Raw genomic sequence first — 18,916 nt, forward strand, 5'->3', positions numbered from 1 at the left:
TTCATGGCACCTATCATGTGTTATACAAGATATATATGTCTTAAATTTTGATAATAATAAAGATTACCATTTTCGTCTTTGTCTAATTAAAACAGCCATTATCTGACAAATCTGGGAAATTGGGCATGCAAAATAAATTAATAAGACCTCTGAAACAAACCGGGGGGTAAAAGATTTTTTATTTGAGCATTTGATGCCTTTTAGCAATAACTTGTTTATGTGGCGCAGAAAACAGAAACCTAGAGCAGGTTAAAGACATGCAAAACAAAAATGTGCAAAATTGATACATTTTAAGCAAAATCCCATATGGTCCAATGTTATAAAAAATAACGAACTTTGAGATGACCCCCTAAACAAACGGAGTTAATGACTAATTTACCCATGTAATACATATGTAATATATTACCCATGACATAGAGGAAACTTTGCCACCTTTTTTTAAATTTATTTTAGTGGAATAAAAAACAAGCAGGGTATTCTAGATTGGAAGTAGAATGTTTGCAAAATTAGGTCTCGTAACATTTGTGATGTTATCTACATGTAATATGTGATATATGTATATGCAAAGAAAAGATAAACATAAGTAGATACAATCCGTATAGTATCAAGGAACAAACCAAGAGATAACAGATTTTTCAAACTGTTAAAAAAATTAACAAACTTTGAGATGACCCCCTAAACAAACGACGGAGTAAAGGTGGAATAACACACCAGAACAAAGTCACTCAAAATAACTGTAAATTATTTAATTGCGAAAGATATAATGATAAATAACTATATATCTGTCAAATAAGCGAAAAAAAATTGCAAATAATGGGGATAAAAAATGAATATTAAAAAAAATCAATTCAGTAAGTAACAACTAGTGGAATAAAGCAAGCAGGGTATTCTATATTTAAAGTAGAATGTTTGCAAAATTAGGTCTTCTAACATTGGTGATGTTATTTACATGTACATGTAATATGTTGTATATGTATAGGCAAAGAAAAGATAAACATACAACCCAAACAGAATCAAGGAGTATATTCCCCTACATATTTTGGGAAATGTTTCGAAGACTAAATTGAATAAGTGACCTCACTTGAACTATGAGGATTTTTAACATTAAACATGTGTTAATCAATGTCAGCATTTTTTAATTTTATGTTAACTGTACTTCCCACGATTGGGGTAACAAAATATTTAATACATACTCGTAGGTATGTATGCATTTGATAGAGTCTTCTAGCGTTATGCATTTTTGTTTTATATTCCCAGCTGGATATCGCTGCAGTTCAGAGTTGGTAACTATACTATTTCAGAGTGCATAATACTTTTTCAACAACTTTGTATGCGTACTATGAACTTAAATGAGTTCTAATAAGTACAAAACACAAGAAAACACTAGAGCTTTATTTCTTACTTTATTTTTCGCAAATATAAACACCATTGTAATTGTCACAATGGATATCATAAAATCTGTAGTATTCACCTGCATAAAAGAACATGCAATCTTGAGCACTACTGTAACTGCCATCGGGTTGGACGTTGCCAAATGGGAAATAAGACATTTTGGTCATTGTTCCGTTTTTTATCCATCTCCAATCCCCTCCTGGTTTTCTCTTGTTTATATTTCTTCCTCCAACAAAGAAATGGAGACCTGTGTTATAGAAATATCGGTGTAAATATAGAGTATTTCATGGTCCAATATGCAATACATGTATTTGTAAAGTTTTCTAGTTTTCAGCGAAAAATATAAATCATTTGTTTCTGGCTAAATATTACATGTATTATACGGTATAATATCAAACAAAATAATTATGCGATTTCGTGATTTGTCTTATTTTGGATACTCAGTTTGAATCGTTATGGATATAACTAAACTACACTTTTTGACGTAAAGGGTCACACACTATAGGTGTGGGAACTACTTTGTCACTGTTATTGTCGTGCATTGTCATGTTGTAAATTTACAACATGAAACTTTGGTTAAGTGTTGCAAAACGCAGTGTTGTTCTGAAAAAAAAAGTGTCGGATTCATCATTCAGATGATTAGGGCACTGAACATTGAACTGAAGATTTATATCAGTACTGGATTAATTTAGCTGCGAATGTTGTTAAAATGGTTGAAATAAGTTTGGCCTGTAATTTTCTAAATGTGTTTGGTAACTTTAAATGTTTAGTGTTGTTAAAATTATGACGTTACGTGACGTGTAAACACACAGTGTAATGCCAAAAAAAATTAAATGGGTGATATACACCGTACAATGAACTAGAACTGGGATAAAATTCTTTTTTATACTCTTAATTTAATCCATATCAAAGTAAAATCTTTGTAGCTGTCATATTTGTTTTTCATACCCGAATTCATTTTCTTTAACTTCTGTTTCATCAGCATGGCTTCCCCCAATGTCTCAAAGTTGGCTAGGTAACCTCCGATGTTGATACAACGTGCCTTTGTATGAAGCAGAGAGTAAACAAAACATGAAATATATAATCAATGCATTATAATTAGGTGTACAGTTTCCATGACAATAATTATTTACTTACAAAGGCCTCATCTCCCCATACTTGGTCTCTGCTGATGTAATAACAATTGTTTGCAAGTCTGGGAATGGGGGTTTTTATGCTTTATCTGTAAAATTAAACACTAGGTAACACTGCTTACATTCAAAGTCTGTACGTTTCATTGAAAAATCAAACATTTTTATTATTTAAAAGTCGGCAATTCATCGATTTTTTTTAAAAAGAGCTTTATGGAAATTTGTATGCACATGTCACTGCTCGCTGCAGTTGTGAGACTATATCTTTGAAAAATTATTACTCAATGCTTATATTTACTTTTTTGAAATTCTTGCTTTGTCTGCAAAAGTGATTTTTACATCACAATCCCTGATTTATCCTAATCAATAATGTATTTTTGACAATCATGAATTAACATTTAAAAAAACAAATAGGCATAAGTTATTTAAGGTGGTATGAGACACCTACATATTGTGACGTACTACCTAACGACATAAATGATACAATTAAGAATAAGGACTATATATGATATGGGCCTAATATGGTCACCCAAAATGGACATCATCAATTTACTGTAATTCTTTGTTTTCTTTGTACAGATATATATGTAATGTTTTTTTCATAATGTTCATTTTGATCCAAGTGCCAACAATTTAGAAATATGACATCGTAAAGACAACCTTCCCCAGCCAATTTTGCATTTTTAGGGTAACACAGTTTGTTTTCAAGCAGTTATTTCTTTCAGAAAACATAGAGCGCATGTTTGAACAAACAAAATATTTGAATCGGAGATGTATTTAGCCAAGGTTAGTAAGTGACAAAAAAAATTCTTGTTCAAGTATGCTTTTCTCATTCATCAAAAGATAAGAATTTTTGACTGATTTTGATTGAATTACACTTCTGCCATCATACACTGCAAGTGAGTGCAAATGAATCAAATAAATAGGTGAAAAATATATTTTACATCAACTCTTCTTAATTATAGCATGGCATTTTATTGTACCCGAAACACTTTTAAAAAAATGGCGAATTGGGGGACCGAATTTAACTCATATCTTAATATAGTTCTTTTAAATGTTTTCTTTCCCAAGTTGTTACCTAACAGCGTAGCACAATGGGTTGGAGCGTTCACTACAAATCTAAAAGTCATGAGTTCGAATTCCACAGGGAGTTTTTACCTTTCCAAAAATTTAAACATTTTTTCTTGTCAAACATTGTAAAATTTGAAAATTCTAAACCAGTAATAGGATTTTGATTATTATGTCCTTTTATCTACATCAATATAGACACGTGTCACATAGGCCTACAATCTTAAGGTAACTTCTTCCAACGGTTTGCCAACTTACATAAAATCCATATCACAATATATTAAGCATGACAATAAGTTTATTAGAATAAATCATTTTTAATACACTCGATTTTGAAAGAGATATCTTTTGATATCAGAGGTCAATAATAGAGCATAGGTACTTCCTTGTATTTTGGTTTTCTGAGCAATCTGAAAAGCCCACAACACAACACAAACAGAAAACGTAGTATCCGAGTTTCATGGTGCTCGCTCACGGTCCATATGATTTGTCGTCAGATATACGCCTTTATTTATACACGTTAAATAGGTAAAATTCAATATATATCATATAACACGACTCCACGCAATAAACTCATTAATGTAAGGGTCTTTAGGTTAACAGTTACTGTCTATAAGTAAAACTGTTTTATTTTGAAATATGAAAGCTATAAACATCAAAAATATTGTTTGAAAAATTTCTTTTAGAAACAATTCATTTATGTTCGATATTTATTTAATGATTCATTATCCAAAAAAGGTGTTTATCATTATTTAAGGTGTTTACGAATTGCGTGTATTTTTTAAAAATATTTTAAATTGTTTTTTCATTTTAATTTTTACATATATTTAATCAATAATTTTGAAATATACTGCAAAATCACCATATCTTTTTTTTTTATTTTAGAATTTATGCCTTCAGTCATACAATCATCCCACGTTTAGTAGATCCTAAATTATTCAATGATTTGGCTTATCTAAAAACCGAGCGATGACCTGTCTGCACTAACAACATATTACGGGATGCTCCTCCCCGTACATGACTAATACTGGGCAACCCTGAAATTATTTCCTTGTTGTTGGACCTACTACTCTCATGAAACGACCAACAATTAAACCAACACGCGTTTTGGTTTTCATTCTTTAATCTAGAATTTGCATGGAATATACTGTAAATTGAGTTTGGCATGCATCAGCACAGAAGGTATGATTCCAACTGGCCATAATTTACAATTCAAAATTATATATACTGTGGAATCATTAAAATTCGTGAGGGCCAATTATCGTGGATTGCTTAAATTTTACAGGGGGGACGTAATTTCGTGTATTCTTTTATTCCTACAAAAGTAAAAAAAATATGACATAAAAAGTCAATACTTTTAAAATATTAAATTAAACTTTCCATCTCTGATTGTGCCTCAGGTGGGATTAAGGCAATGTTGAATTTAGAAAGTTTTAAACCGTTGTCGAAATAGGAAAAAGTTTTGAAGCAATTAACAAAAAGTCCGAAAAAGTTAAATTACACAATAATTAAAAAGTCTGAAAGATTGAATTTAACGTCGTGACACTTGCTGTTACAGTAGAGAAGCCATGGTGTGTAGTGGTGAATTTTGATATATGGTTGGTAAGTACATAAAGATGTCTTTGATCTTAATTAATAACTAAAATAGAGCATATGGCTCAATGGTCAGTTATCCAAAGGTTGCTGGTTCAAGCCCTGATGTGGTCCATTGATGTTACACGTATGTATTGTGCCCTTAGACAATAAAGGCACTCTACCAACAGTCTCAGTCCACCCAACTGAAATTGGGTACCAGCAAACCATGGCCTGGGAATAAACCTGCGATGGACTCGTGTACCATCAAGAGAGAGAATCAACAACTCTTATTTGCTTAGCACCACAGAAACCTGGGGGAAGCACTGGTCTTCTGCAACTTCATGGTGGAGAAGGATTTTTCATTTGACAAAAAAATGTACATGTACCTGGACTTTCATTGTCTTTCTTCTTCTATTCATGGAGTGAACTCAACTTGTGTGTAAATCCTCCAGTAAAGGATAGTGTTTCACGATACTCTCTCTCTCTCTCTCTCTCTCTCTCTCTCTCTCTCTCTCTCATATGGATGCTTGTGACATACATCCTACATTTTTAAGCAGACATTTTTCAATAAAATTATATATGTCCGAATCGCCGCGACCATCCAGTCCTCGTACCTAAGTGACCATACAAAGAAAAAGGATTGCCTAATTTAGCGTTTATGATATGATAACTAAAAGATACACTGCCATCTCCTAACGACTTGATTGATACATGCCATGAAGTATTCCTTTTAACTTCAATTTCAATGCTGATTTCTTTATTGTTACTTCCATTCATTACATACTCCCACACAAGGGGGAGAGAGGGGCTCCATGATACTTAAATTTTTTATGAGTAAATTAAAAATAATTTACTGCCTGCAAAATTGCGATCTCCCAAAAACTCGGGCAATCGTAATTATCGTATTTCTTGTCATTTATCTTTGCTGCAAATTTTTTTCTGTTTACCCCATCGTTTGTTTAGGGGGTCATCATAAGGTATAATTATTTTTTTAACATTTGACCCCATTCAGATTCGATTAAAATGTATCAATTTTTGTTGTAAACTACTGGCAAAGAATTGTGTATACATAATCCCAGTTTGTAATCATTTAATGGAAGCCGCTTGGCCCCCACCTTGTCTTATTTACAAGGCAGAGAACAGTTCAAGTACGCACGCTTTCGATCAGCGTTTCATTTGCATTGTGACGTTATATTTTTGCTTGGTTGACGTTGATACCATAGCGTTATGCTTTGAACTGCATACATGCAACAAATTTGTCGAAAAAAGCTCGTTTGAGGCGTAACATTGATTTTATATTGTAAAATAAACAGACATCTTCTAAACTAAACACTATTTTTGGGCTGGCGGGTCGAAAACGAGAAGAGTGTTTAGCAAGCCTAGCCCTCTGTCACGTTTACTTTACCCCGCCTAAATAAAGCCTAATGCATATATTTCAAGACAGTAGTCACGTATTTTATATTAATGGCCCTTAATATGTGATGTTATACAATGTATATATTTTATTACAGAAATATGTCTGAATGTTTTAATAATATTTCAAAGATTACCATTTCCGTCTATGTCAAATAAAATTAACCATTATTTGACAAATCTGGGAAATTGGGCATAAAAAAAATGGATAAAACCTCTAGAACAAACCAGGAGGTTAGATTTTTTATTTGAGTATTTAATCTTAAAATAAAACGAACAAAAAGACAAAACAGAAGAAAACATTACAGCTTCATTTTGATTTCTTTCTTTATTGTTCGCAAATATAACCTCCATTGTAGTTGTCACAAGTGACAGCATGAAATCTGTAGTATTCGCCTGCATAAAAGAACATGCAATCTTGAACATTTTTGTCACTTCCATCGGGTTCGCCAGTGCCAAATGCGAAATATGACATTTTTGTCATTGTTCCGTTCTTTATCCATCTCCAATCCCCTCCTGGTTTTCTCTTGTTTATATTTCTTCCTCCCACAAAGAAGTGGAGACCTGTGTTATTGAAATATCGGTATGCATATCGAGTATTTCATGGTTCAATATGTAAAACATATATTTGCCTAGTTTTTGAAAGTTTCATTCAATCTTACAAATATTAATACACTTTTAAAAAACACGTGAAGACGTTTGAATCTGTGCACATGTTGCATGAATTAGCAAAGTGTATTCATAGAAAATTGAGCGTCGCAGATTTCCAATGCAAACATAGGGGGAAATATACACTAAATGTAAATATACCCGAATTCATTCTCTTTACTTTTTGTTTCATCAGCATGGCCTCTTCCAATGTCTCGAAGTTGGCGAGGTAACCTCCGATGTTGATACAACGAGCCTTTGTATGAAGGAGAGAGTAAACAAAACATGAAATATATAATCAATGCATTATAATTAGGTGTACAATTTCCATGACAATAATTATTTACTTACAAAAGCCTCATCTCCCCATACTTTGTCTCTGCTGATGTAATAACAACTGTTTGCAAATCTGTGGAATGGGGATTTGCATGCTTTATCTGTAAAATTAAACACTAGATGACACTGCTTACATTCAAAGTCTGTAAGTTTCATTGAAAAATCAAATATCTTTATTATTTAAAAGTCGCCACTTCATCGATTTTAAAAAAGAGCTTTATTGAAATTTATATGCACACATTGCTGCAGTTGTGAGACTATATCTTTTAAAAATTAATGACTCAATGCTTGTATTTACTTTTCTGATCTTCTTGCTTTGTCTGCAAAAGTGATTTTTACATCACAGTCCCTGATTTATTCTAAGGGTAAGTTCCAATGAATAATGTATTTTTGAGAATCATGTTTTAACATTTAAAAAAAGAAACAGGCATAAGTTATTTGAGGTGGTATGGGACACCTCCATATTGTGACGTACTATCTAACGAAGTAAATAATAAAATTAAGAATAAATTTCTAAATGTTTTCTTTCCCAAGTTGTTACCTAACAGCTTAGCGCAATGAATTGGAGCGTTCACCACCAATTTGAAAGTCATGAGTTCGAATTCAGGGGGTTTTAAAATTTTTATCTTTCCAAAAATTTTAAACAATTTTCCTTGTCAAACATTGTAAAATTTGAAAATTCTAAACCGGTGAAAGGATTTTGATTATTATGTCCTTTTATTTACATTTATATAGACAGGTGTCCCATGCCAGGTAACCTATTCCAACGGTTTGCCAACTTACGTATAATTTATATCGCAATAAATTAAGCATGGTAATACGTTTATTGGATTAAATCATTTTTTAATACACTTGAATTTGAAAGAGATATCTTTAAAAGTCTTAAAAACTGGTAAAGGATATAGGCACTTACTTGTATTTTGGTTGTCTAAGCAATCTGAAAAGCACACAAAACAACACAAACAGAAAACGTAGTATCCGAGATGCATGGTGCTCGTCCACTGTCCTTATGATTTGTCATCAGATATACACCTTTATTTATATATGTTACATAGGTGAAATTCAATATATATGATAGAAGACGACTCCAGGTAATAACACGCAATAAACTCATTATAATGTTAGGGTCTTTAGGCTAACTGTCTTTGAGTAAAACTGTTTCATTTTGATATATGTAAGCTATAAGCATCAAAAATATTATTTTAAAAAATTCATCAAGACAAATTCATTTATGTTCAATATTTATTTAATGATTCATTATAAAAAAAAAAGATGTTAATCATTATTAAGGTGTTTACGAAAAGCATGTATTTTTAAAAGATATTTTTATTTTCATTTGTATTTTTACATATATCGAATCAATATATATAACTTTGAAATATACTCTATCACAAATGCCACATCTGTTTTTTAGAATTTATACCTTCATTCATACAATAATCCCACTTTTAGTAACTCTTAAATTTTTTATGATTTTGCTTATCTAAAAATCGAGCGATGACCGCCCCGCTCTCTCCCGTACATGACTAATACTGAGTCAACCCTGAAATTATTCCCTTGTTGTTGGACCCAGTCTCATGAAACCACCAACAAGCCAACACGCGTTTTGGTTCTGGAACTTGCATGGAATACATTTTAACTTGAACGTGCATCAGCACGGAAGGTCTGATTCAAATTGACCATAATTTACAATTTCAAATTATATATAATGATTGATGGAATAACACAGTGAAAAATTATTATTATATGTAGAGATGTAAAGAAATCAATTAGTTCAAACAGTTATTGAGCAAATAATGAGATTTTAGTAGCATGCACATAAAATGATTAATAAGATAAAAGTTTAAGTGTCAATAAACATAAACAGAAGTCAATTAAAATATTTAATTCAACTGTCCATTTCTGACTGTGCCTCAGGTGGGATTAAGGCAGTGCAGAATTTAGAAATAGGAAAAAGATTTGTTGCAATTAACACAAAGTCCGAAAAATTTAATTTACACAATAATTAAATATAGTGAAAGAATGAATTTCACACCGTGACAGTAGAGATGCCATGGTGTGTAGTGGTGAATTTTGGTACATGGTTTGTAAGTAGATAAGATGTCTTTGATCTTATTAAACAACTAAAATTAAGCATATGGCTCGGTGGTCAGTTATACAAAGGTTGCTTGTTCAAGCCCTGCTGTTGTCCATTGATTTAACATGTATGTATTGTGCCCTTAGACAATTAAGGCACTCTACCCAAAGTCTCAGTCCACGCAACTGAAATTCGGTACCAGCAAACCATGGCCTGGGAATTAACCTGCGATGGACTGGTGTAGCATCAACAGAGAGTTAACATCTCTTAGCTGCTTAGCTCCACAGAAACCAGGAAGAAGTACTTGTCTTAAGCAACTTCATGAAGAAGGATTGTTTATTTGACAGAAATTTACATGTACCTGGATATTCATTGTCTTTTATTTTAAAGGGGGGGGGGGCTAGTCTGACTTTAATATTTTCCTAATCTAAATAAGTTATCATTAATTACAATTAATACCAGCTATGCAAACGATGTCAAATTCATGTCAAATGTTTAAAATAAAAGGTTACTGGCAAAGAGTGATGTCAGTATGAGTTTCAAAACTCCGTGCAACAGTTTTTAAATTATTTTTTTCGGGAGGGGGGGGGGGGGGCTAGGTAGATAGAATCGAAGGGTGTCTAAGCCACTAAAAATGTAATGGTATATTCATACAAGAGCAATGAATGGAACTCCGTCGCCCAAATGAATGTAACAAGAATGAAACATTCATTATGGGAAGCTGATGACCGCCTGTACGCAATAGGAGGAGTTGGCAAAGGTAGTCGGCGGGTACAGCTATCTATATCTTCCCAATTTGGAAATCTTTTAATCATTTAAGGAAAGGCTATTTACTCTATCTGTCTTTTTCTTAAAACTCTTAAGTAATGTAGGGATTTTGCAGAAAATTTAGCAAGAGAGTCAAAATTGAAAAAAAAATTCCCATTTCAGAATTTTTACATGTGTGGAGTGCTTTAACCCCAGAACTAATTGTTGGTTCTTTTTAAGAGCCTAGGGCAGGAGCCACGGCCTCAGCTAAGGGGGGGGGGGGGGGCAAAGTGTGAGTACAATCGGAATTTGGAGAACAAGAGAATGGTCAGCCGTTTTATTTCGGCAAAGATGAAGTTATAGTCTACAATGTAGACTCCTATAAGTAATTTATCAGTTACATTGTAGCTCATATACCGGTAGCTTTCCTCCTCTGTCAAGACTCGTCTGCCTTCTTTTATTTTAATTACAATTTTACAAGTTTTTGAGCTTATTTTACACCATATCTTTCATTCACTCTAGTAATTAATTTACTAGTTTAAAAATAAATATCTGAATTTTTAGCATTTTTTTCAAGTAGACAAGAAAATATAAAGGCCCTCCAGTTTTATCTGAAGATTTCCATTTTTAAGGATCAGTTTTAAACAAAATTTGATGTATAACTCTGCACTGTAAATGGTTTCCTGTATAATTTTAAAACAACATAAATTGTGTAAACTTGGGCCAAAATTTTTAAACTTATGTATTGTTAGTATTCTAGCATTTTGTTTTATTAATCTTAACTTAAACATGCTGCAAGTTTGTTTCTGTGTTACTACACTTGTATTGGCTGTGAATAAGTTTACTTTTTAAAAAAAATAACGCTACAACAATTTAGCTCGTTGCAAAGCAACGAGCAGCTGCGAAGCAAAACCGCAATTTTTTTATAAATGTAATAGTTATGCATGATTTTAATTTACAGAAAGGCTTAGTAAGGGCTCTAGATCTCGAATTTAAGGAACCAGCCCAATTTGGATAGTATCAGGAAAGTATTTGGATAGTATCAGGTATCAATTAGGGAGAACTCAAATGCATGCATATCAAGCTCTTGATTAATTCATATCTGATCAAATGTTTAGAATAATTTACTTTTAACATTGAGCAGAAACACTGATTTTAATGATCAAAATTGTGATATGTCCTTAAAATTTTCTCTTTAAAATATCAAAGCTAAAGAGAATATTTTCTGGTACGCATTTGCTGCGAAACAAGAATTTTTTTTAGAAAAATACTTGTGTGTGAACTACACAATCTTAGCAAACTGAAGTATCGCATGAAGTGAAAATTTAATAATAATCCTTGTTGAATGATAACAGTAAAGAAGCCATTGATGACACAAGCAACAATTGTAACAATTGATTTTATTGATTTCAGAAATCAGAATACGATTCAATAACATTAAACAATGGACGGAAAAATGTATAGTCTATTTATCAGCAAGAAAGGATCTTAAGGACAGATTCCTTCTATTGTCAACAAAAACAATATAAAAATCAACAGCAAAAGTCAACATGAAAATGGTATCAAAAAGTATGTGAAATAAAACTAACAAGTAAAGTTCTCTACCAAAAATAATGAAAAAGAAAATACTGCATCACACCATCAGAGAAGAGTCATATATTTGAATCATCAAAATCTCTCAGGTGCTTTTTCAGAATGGACGGACTGAATAAATATATGATAATGTTTATGAAACTGGCATATGGCAAGTGTTTGTGCTGAGGCTTCACATTTTCCAGTAATCGGCCGCCATTCTTTTCTCGCCGGTCAGTGTGGTAGAGTTGGGAGGATGTTGTTTGTAACTGCGAACACTGTTAAAAGATTTCTCATTCTGAAGCACTTGCTCCAAGTCGTGGGTCTTGGCTCGAGGGGAGACCTTAGTCTTGTATATCATGCAGGTTATCAGAATGATGACAGCAATGATCAGAAGTCCTCCGACCACTGCCACAATGATTATGATTGGCATGGCGCTGTCTGTTCCGTCATCAGATGATATCTACAGATTGAAAAAGTTTTTACTGGTAATTAGTAGATCATGCCAAATGAGGAAAGAATTTAGGTGCATGGAAGAATTGCACATGGCCAAATGCAACATACATGTAGTAATAGATTTCACAGTAGAGTTTTAAAACTAAATTTTGTATAACGGGTAAATTTATCAGAAAAAGTTCTCATGCACAAAAGCAAATCATTACCATACTTCAAATTTATCAAATTATTTTCTTAGAGATTAGTCATGATACAAGTATGTGTGTAGAGAGCATACCACTCCACAGGAGACACCGTAGTATTTATTGCCATCCACCGTCATGTAGCCACTAAGGGTGAGGTCTTGACCAATGAAAGTGAAGTGCGTGCCATTCTGAATGGCCATACATAGACTGCTGATGGTGGATGTAATGTTTCCCTCATCGCCTCCCATGTTGAAGGTAACCATGATACTCCCTGCAAACAGACACACACTCACATGACCAGAAAAACTACCATGCAATGAATTTTTTCTTGGATTGGTGTTTAAACAACTAAACCAGAGAGACCATTCATATTCAAAAGATACCCAAGTTGAATTTAAAGTTTGATGCCCATCTCTTACCTTTGTATACAAGTTTGGGTGCTGGAATAACATCAGTGTATGTGCTGGCAACCCAATTCAGAACCATGGCTGCAAAGTATTTATTGTTGGCTGTCCCAACAATGCTGTCATAGTCGGCCTCAAACTTGAGGCCTATTTCCTTTGATACTTCTGTGGTCATGTCTTCCTGGCTGATGCCGCGAACCACCACAATTTCCTGGAGTTCTATACTGTAATCTGCTGGAGTTGATGTGATATTAAATTGTACAACAAACACCCCAGCAGTATAAAACAAAAGATTGTCAAAGGTAGCCTGCCCTGAGTTCACATCAAATGTAACTGTTTGGGAATCCATGATATTTTCATCATATAACTCTGGCATTCCAATTTTGGCCGTTACTTCCCAAGAGTGACCCTAAAAATATAGATCATTATGACAATAGTTTAATACAATGAAATTTGTTGTAGAGAAATACAGTATTTTTCTAATGTTATATGATTTGATCTACTGGTTACGATGCTTTATATTGCTTTGTGATGAATAGCCCTTACTCTCCAGTCAATATCATCAATGATTTGGTTTGTTACTGCATCTCTCAACTCAAGTCTTATAGTAGCTGCTGATCGCTCCACAATGACTGGGGACTTTGACTCCACTACTGCCACTATAGGTCTTCCTTCTAGGGTGAACCTCTCGGATGCCACCACAAATGGCTCTCCAACATCTGGCTCTGTGACCGTGAAGTCTAGAATGTAGTCTGTGCCAAAGTGGGAGATGGCGAGATCTGTGAAGGTCGCCATACCATTGACAAACTGGACAGTTTCAGTTCCCAGGAGAACAGCATCAGGGTTTCCTGTACCATCGCGAATGGTTGCCGTTAATTTCCATGTATTTTCCTCAGCTCCTAATACCTTGATTATCTCCCCCTGAAATTGGACAAAATATGATTTAAACCTGTACACATATTGAAAAATATTACAAAATTAACCTGTTGAATTTACTTAACAAGTCAAATAAGGGAGGTCTATAATAAATGCATTACATATGTGAAGTTTAAGATTATGAGAACACATTTTGCAAAAGTACCGTTTGGTCCACCACTTGAATCTTGGGTTGTATTTTGAACGGGGCTCCTTCATGCAGAGGCTCAAGGTCAGTGTGGAAGATCATATGGTCAGCCACCTGCACCACCAAGTAGCCACCTGACTCTGAGCTGGTCATCTGCTGCCACTCCGGGCTGTCTGTCTCTGGAATATTTCTGGAGATGGAGTAGGAAGTGTTTGAATTCATGTTGATGTCTTCACTGAAATTGGTCAGCTGTATTCCATTGATGAGGTCAACAGAGACTTGCTCCAGGTCATCTTTTGTCAGACTATCAGCATCAGTAGGAGTACCTGAAATGTGTCCATTTTTTCAATACACTGTATAACTGTTACAGAAATCACAGAAAGGTTAGTGCATTTGTACTGGCTGTTGACAATCTCTAAACATGGTTTCCTTTTTTTTTTTTTAAATAACTAAAAAACAAAGTATACCAAGTAATATCATGATATTTTGTAGTACACTATACTCTAACCTTCTTCTATGAAAAAAAAAAACTTTTGCTGGTAAAATATTGATTAACTTCTCTTTTAAAGATAAAATAAATCTTGTCCAACTACATTATAAATTTGTCTATTAAATTATCTGATTCAATCTTAAGTTATGCCCCTTCGAAATAATGAACAAATTAAATATACCTCCTGTAATATACTAGTATATGGCCTTGACTTAATTTACCTGGTGGGTTGCTGATTTCTATAGTGGCTCCGACTATGTTTTCATCAACTGCTCTTCTCTTTCGTTTATCCCCTGTAATTTCACGTGTGATATCTGTTACCCTAACAAACTTGGGGTCAATATCTAGAAAAGCTGCTATATTCATAATGATGTTTTCCCCAAAGAACTTCTCCAGGGACATGGCAGGGAACTGTAGAGACACAATTACTGAGTCCATGGTCACGATTCTGACCAGCTTTGGACCCTTAATCAGGATAGTAAGTACACCAGCCACTCTGTCAAAGAAATTTGACCCGGATACATCAGCACAGGTGGCAGCACTGGGCTTGAATTTGTCTGGTTCCCCTACTGGAGGAGGGTCGTATACGATGGTGCCGACGTCTCCTACATGTCTGGCATTGGCAGGTAAAATATACTGGTCCTCATGATACACATCCAGGCGCCATGGCTGGGCGTACCAGATAGAAAGCTGAATGCAATCATTTTCATTCACATCCAGCATCATGAAGCGTGACTGCTGAGGGGAGGTCCCAGTGTAATGTAAGAGATAATCCTTGTCTGGAATTTAGGAAAAATTAATTTTTATACATTATCAACATTTTTGAACATCAGAGACATTTATTTACCAGTTATTTCTTACTTATATTCAGTTCTATAATTTTCAAAATTAATTTTCAGAGAGAATGAAATTCTTATGGAGCAATCAAGTCCTGTTTACTTAATGCCACAATGGACTGGAATGTTGAGAGCCTTTTTCTACAGGTATAACCACTGCACCACCCATGGTCCTGGGGACCATTAATGAGGTCAAGGTAACCATCTCCAAGAATTGCCACTGGTGAGATTCGGCGAGTCTCTGTATCTTTGTCCATGCTCTCAATGGTCAGTGTGTAGTGCTTGAAGCTGGGGCACTTGTAAGCTTGCCATTCTGTCACATAGGTACAAGTGTCATCTCGAATGATCCCTGTAATCAACCAATAGAAATCATAATTAAGTGCTGCTTCCATACTTTCCAACAAAACCTACTCTGAAGCTGCAACAGCAAATATGTTGCAATCTGCAGGGGATTTCTGTTCATTCACAGTTTGTCTATTGCTGTGGATTCATATTTCATAATGAATCATGAATGACAAAATCATGCTGTACATTAAATAAATTCGAACCACAAATAATATCTTAACCATAGCATTATATTTACAGTTACACTATAGTTGCATTGCCAAAAATTACAACTGATTACTGTAAATGTAATACATTTGGAAAAACTTTGTCAGAAAGCAGCTTCCGCTATTTCAAGTAAACCACAAAATGTCATTACCAGTAATATATGAATATGAAAAAGTACATTAAAAAATCCTAACTGAAATCCTCACTAATGTGCTGAAAATCAATTTCCATTAAGTATCATACATACTAATACATTTATAGTATCATTTTATTCACAGTTATTTTGCAACAACTCTAACCTTTGTGTGGTGCCAAAGTGTCCATAGAAATTCTCTCTCCATCCGGAGTCACCTGCATTTCCTTGGGCACCCTGTAGTCCCCCAACATGTAGGCGGGGTCTCCATTCCACTGGTACTCGGACTGGGGGATCACTGAGCCAGCCTGACCCAGGAAGCTACCATCCGTGTCCACCAGCAAGGCTTTAATCTTGGCATCGCAAGACATGTCCACACAATCAGAAGGGTTTATCAGCCTACAAGAAAGACCATCTCCTCATAGAGTCGCAAGTATACTTTTGACATCAGTCTTACTTATGGAATAAACAGCTGAAGTCATTTAAAAGAGACTATGTCTTTTTGCTGTAGGTATCGACAATCAGCTCACAAAATACTGAGGTTTCTATAGCCAACAACACAAATTGATGTCCTATTATTTAAAGTTTAGAAGAAAAAAAGTTGTGTCTTTTGACAACTGAGTACCCCAAATTGGATCTTGGGTAAAAGATTTTGGACTCTTCATCAACATCTACAAATGTCAGGGTGGAGATCTCCATCCTATGGTTTCCATCGTCACTCTGGAAGTTTGGAGCTATCACCATGTCCCGGCCGGTTGAGCAACGGTCACTGAACTTGGAGAAGGTCACATCTTCAAAAAAAAAAAAACCTCATTTACAGTTGTCTTAAACTCATTAGTCTTGTCATTAAGTAGTCTAAACTATCAATAAATCAACATCTGATCTATCTTAAATTTTTGACATGTTTTTATAGCCAAAAACTCCTGATATTTTTAATGAGTGGTAAAATATTTGAATATTTTTCAATATTTCTTATTTTAAAGCAGATATATATAGTCCAGTTATGCATATACAGTATAAGAGACATGAATTAATGCATTAAAAATACATGTTCCAACATAATCCAAAAATATTTATCTCTCGATCTCTTCATATTTCTTTTTTTTATAGAAAATAATACCTGATAAATAGCCTCTCCCACCAATGGCTTGGTAGGCCTTTATGCCAGCAAATGGCTTTTCTGGAGCTTTATTTCCTCCTGAAGAAAATGTTGCCATGGTAATTCCAAGTCTTCTTGGACTGTGAGATCGGCTTTGCTTGCTGAGTTTAATGTTGCAGTCATTGGTATTGGGGACATCAGTACTGCAATCAAAGGCATCAGAGGTTCCCACAATAAGAGAATCGACCACTTCTGCAAATTTATTTTCATACTGGTGCTGGACAGCAGCTGGACCAATGATAAACTGGAAGATGTTTACGCCATTGTCTGCTGCCTTGATTCCTTCGATAACTGAGCTCACCAAGTTGTTGTAATATATTCCATAGTCCAGGTTCTTCCACACTTGAAAGTTGTTAATTTGTATGCAGTCCATACCCTCTGTCAATAAGAAATGTACCATCACCAAAACACCCAAACTTTTGCTGTAGGTATTTCACATGACTGTATAATTTTCTTATGGCTGAAAATGTGTCACAGAAACAATTAGGTCACTTACCAGGTATTACGGTCATCTGCTGAAAATTTGCTACCCCCAATAGTGTAGTATGGGCCACATTATCTTTCCAAACTGACGTAATACCACACTCCTCCCCTAGAATGTTGTAGCCCACCCTCTGGGCTCCTCCCACTGCATTATATTCCAACACCAAATTCGTGGCTTTATTCAAGTTGAAGGCACCATTGTATCGCACATTCAGACTTTCAAATCTACCATTGAAGCATCCATCCCATCTAACATTGGTGACAAAGTTGTGAGATATCAATGTACTGGAACTAGTGGTCTCTAATGCTGAAGTCATAAACATGTAACATATAAGTATAATCATATCAGCCAAATTAATGTTCTAACTGATATTCAAAAAGCACATACTGAAACTGTAAAATGTACAGTAAAACACGCTTAAAACAAACACACTTATAATGAATTGACGCTTACAGTGAAGTGCTTTTCATTCCCCATGCTTTATTACATATTGTAAACTTGACGGATATAAAAAATCACACTTATAAGGAAGTAAAATCACCCGTCCCTGGCACTTATCTATAAGCGTGTTTTACTGTACTTTCAAAATACAGCTTGATGTGAATGTAAATTACAGAATGTTGTTTTTTTTTAACATCCAAGTATTTTTTTTTATGGCACCATACATACCAAACCAGACTGAGTCTGCCATGATGTTCCACTCAATAGGGAGGTTGTTTGTCCCATGAACAGTGATCGCAGGGGCAAAACTCTTATGGAAAGAGCAGTGTTTAACATAAGAAGGCTTGATTGGATTGACGGTTCCGGCATCAGCGAACGCTAGCGAGGTCCGAGCATCTCCTCGCTCCACCCACCCCTCCTGACCAGTATAGCGGAACTCCACATTGGAGAGACGGGCATATCCTGAAAATTTATGTAACAATTTGTTGTAAAGTAGGAATATGTGTAATAAAGACAAAGGTCATTTTGCTTGGTTTTGACCCAGGTCTTTTGACATCCAGAACTCTGTAATAATTACAGGTAGTAGTGGAAGAAATATCAATACAATAGTCATCATTCTATGTAATATCAATTAGAACAAATTTTCACCCTTTGGTTGTTGGATTTCATATATCGTAGATATATCCGGTAATTTTTTGCGATGATCTTATTTTCGGGGTTTTTTTGCAATCTCTTACAAATTGCCAAAAAATGAC

At 34.5% G+C, this 18,916-nt stretch overlaps 1 protein-coding gene and 1 pseudogene across 1 annotated transcript in view; both read right to left on the reverse strand.

Annotated features, from left to right (window-relative positions):
- Positions 1–1,403: 1,403 nt before the first annotated feature.
- On the reverse strand, positions 1,404–8,581 carry LOC128156145 (uncharacterized; annotated as a pseudogene).
- A 3,186-nt stretch (positions 8,582–11,767) lies between these two features.
- The window catches only part of LOC128156240 (fibrocystin-L-like), a 40,434-nt gene continuing 33,285 nt past the window's right edge, over positions 11,768–18,916 (reverse strand). Inside the window, exons 42-53 of the mRNA XM_052818297.1 lie at positions 18,390–18,623; positions 17,733–18,026; positions 17,198–17,614; positions 16,703–16,868; positions 16,244–16,476; positions 15,496–15,741; positions 14,778–15,335; positions 14,085–14,392; positions 13,550–13,924; positions 13,019–13,412; positions 12,692–12,870; positions 11,768–12,421 (exon numbers count right to left, since the gene is read on the reverse strand). Of these exons, the coding sequence (XP_052674257.1) occupies positions 12,152–12,421; positions 12,692–12,870; positions 13,019–13,412; positions 13,550–13,924; positions 14,085–14,392; positions 14,778–15,335; positions 15,496–15,741; positions 16,244–16,476; positions 16,703–16,868; positions 17,198–17,614; positions 17,733–18,026; positions 18,390–18,623 (3,674 nt within the window). The 3' untranslated portion in view covers positions 11,768–12,151. The remainder of the gene's footprint in view (positions 12,422–12,691; positions 12,871–13,018; positions 13,413–13,549; positions 13,925–14,084; positions 14,393–14,777; positions 15,336–15,495; positions 15,742–16,243; positions 16,477–16,702; positions 16,869–17,197; positions 17,615–17,732; positions 18,027–18,389; positions 18,624–18,916) is intronic.

Source organism: Crassostrea angulata, chromosome 7, assembly GCF_025612915.1.
Source record: "Crassostrea angulata isolate pt1a10 chromosome 7, ASM2561291v2, whole genome shotgun sequence".
Taxonomy (NCBI): Eukaryota; Metazoa; Mollusca; class Bivalvia; order Ostreida; family Ostreidae; genus Magallana; species Magallana angulata.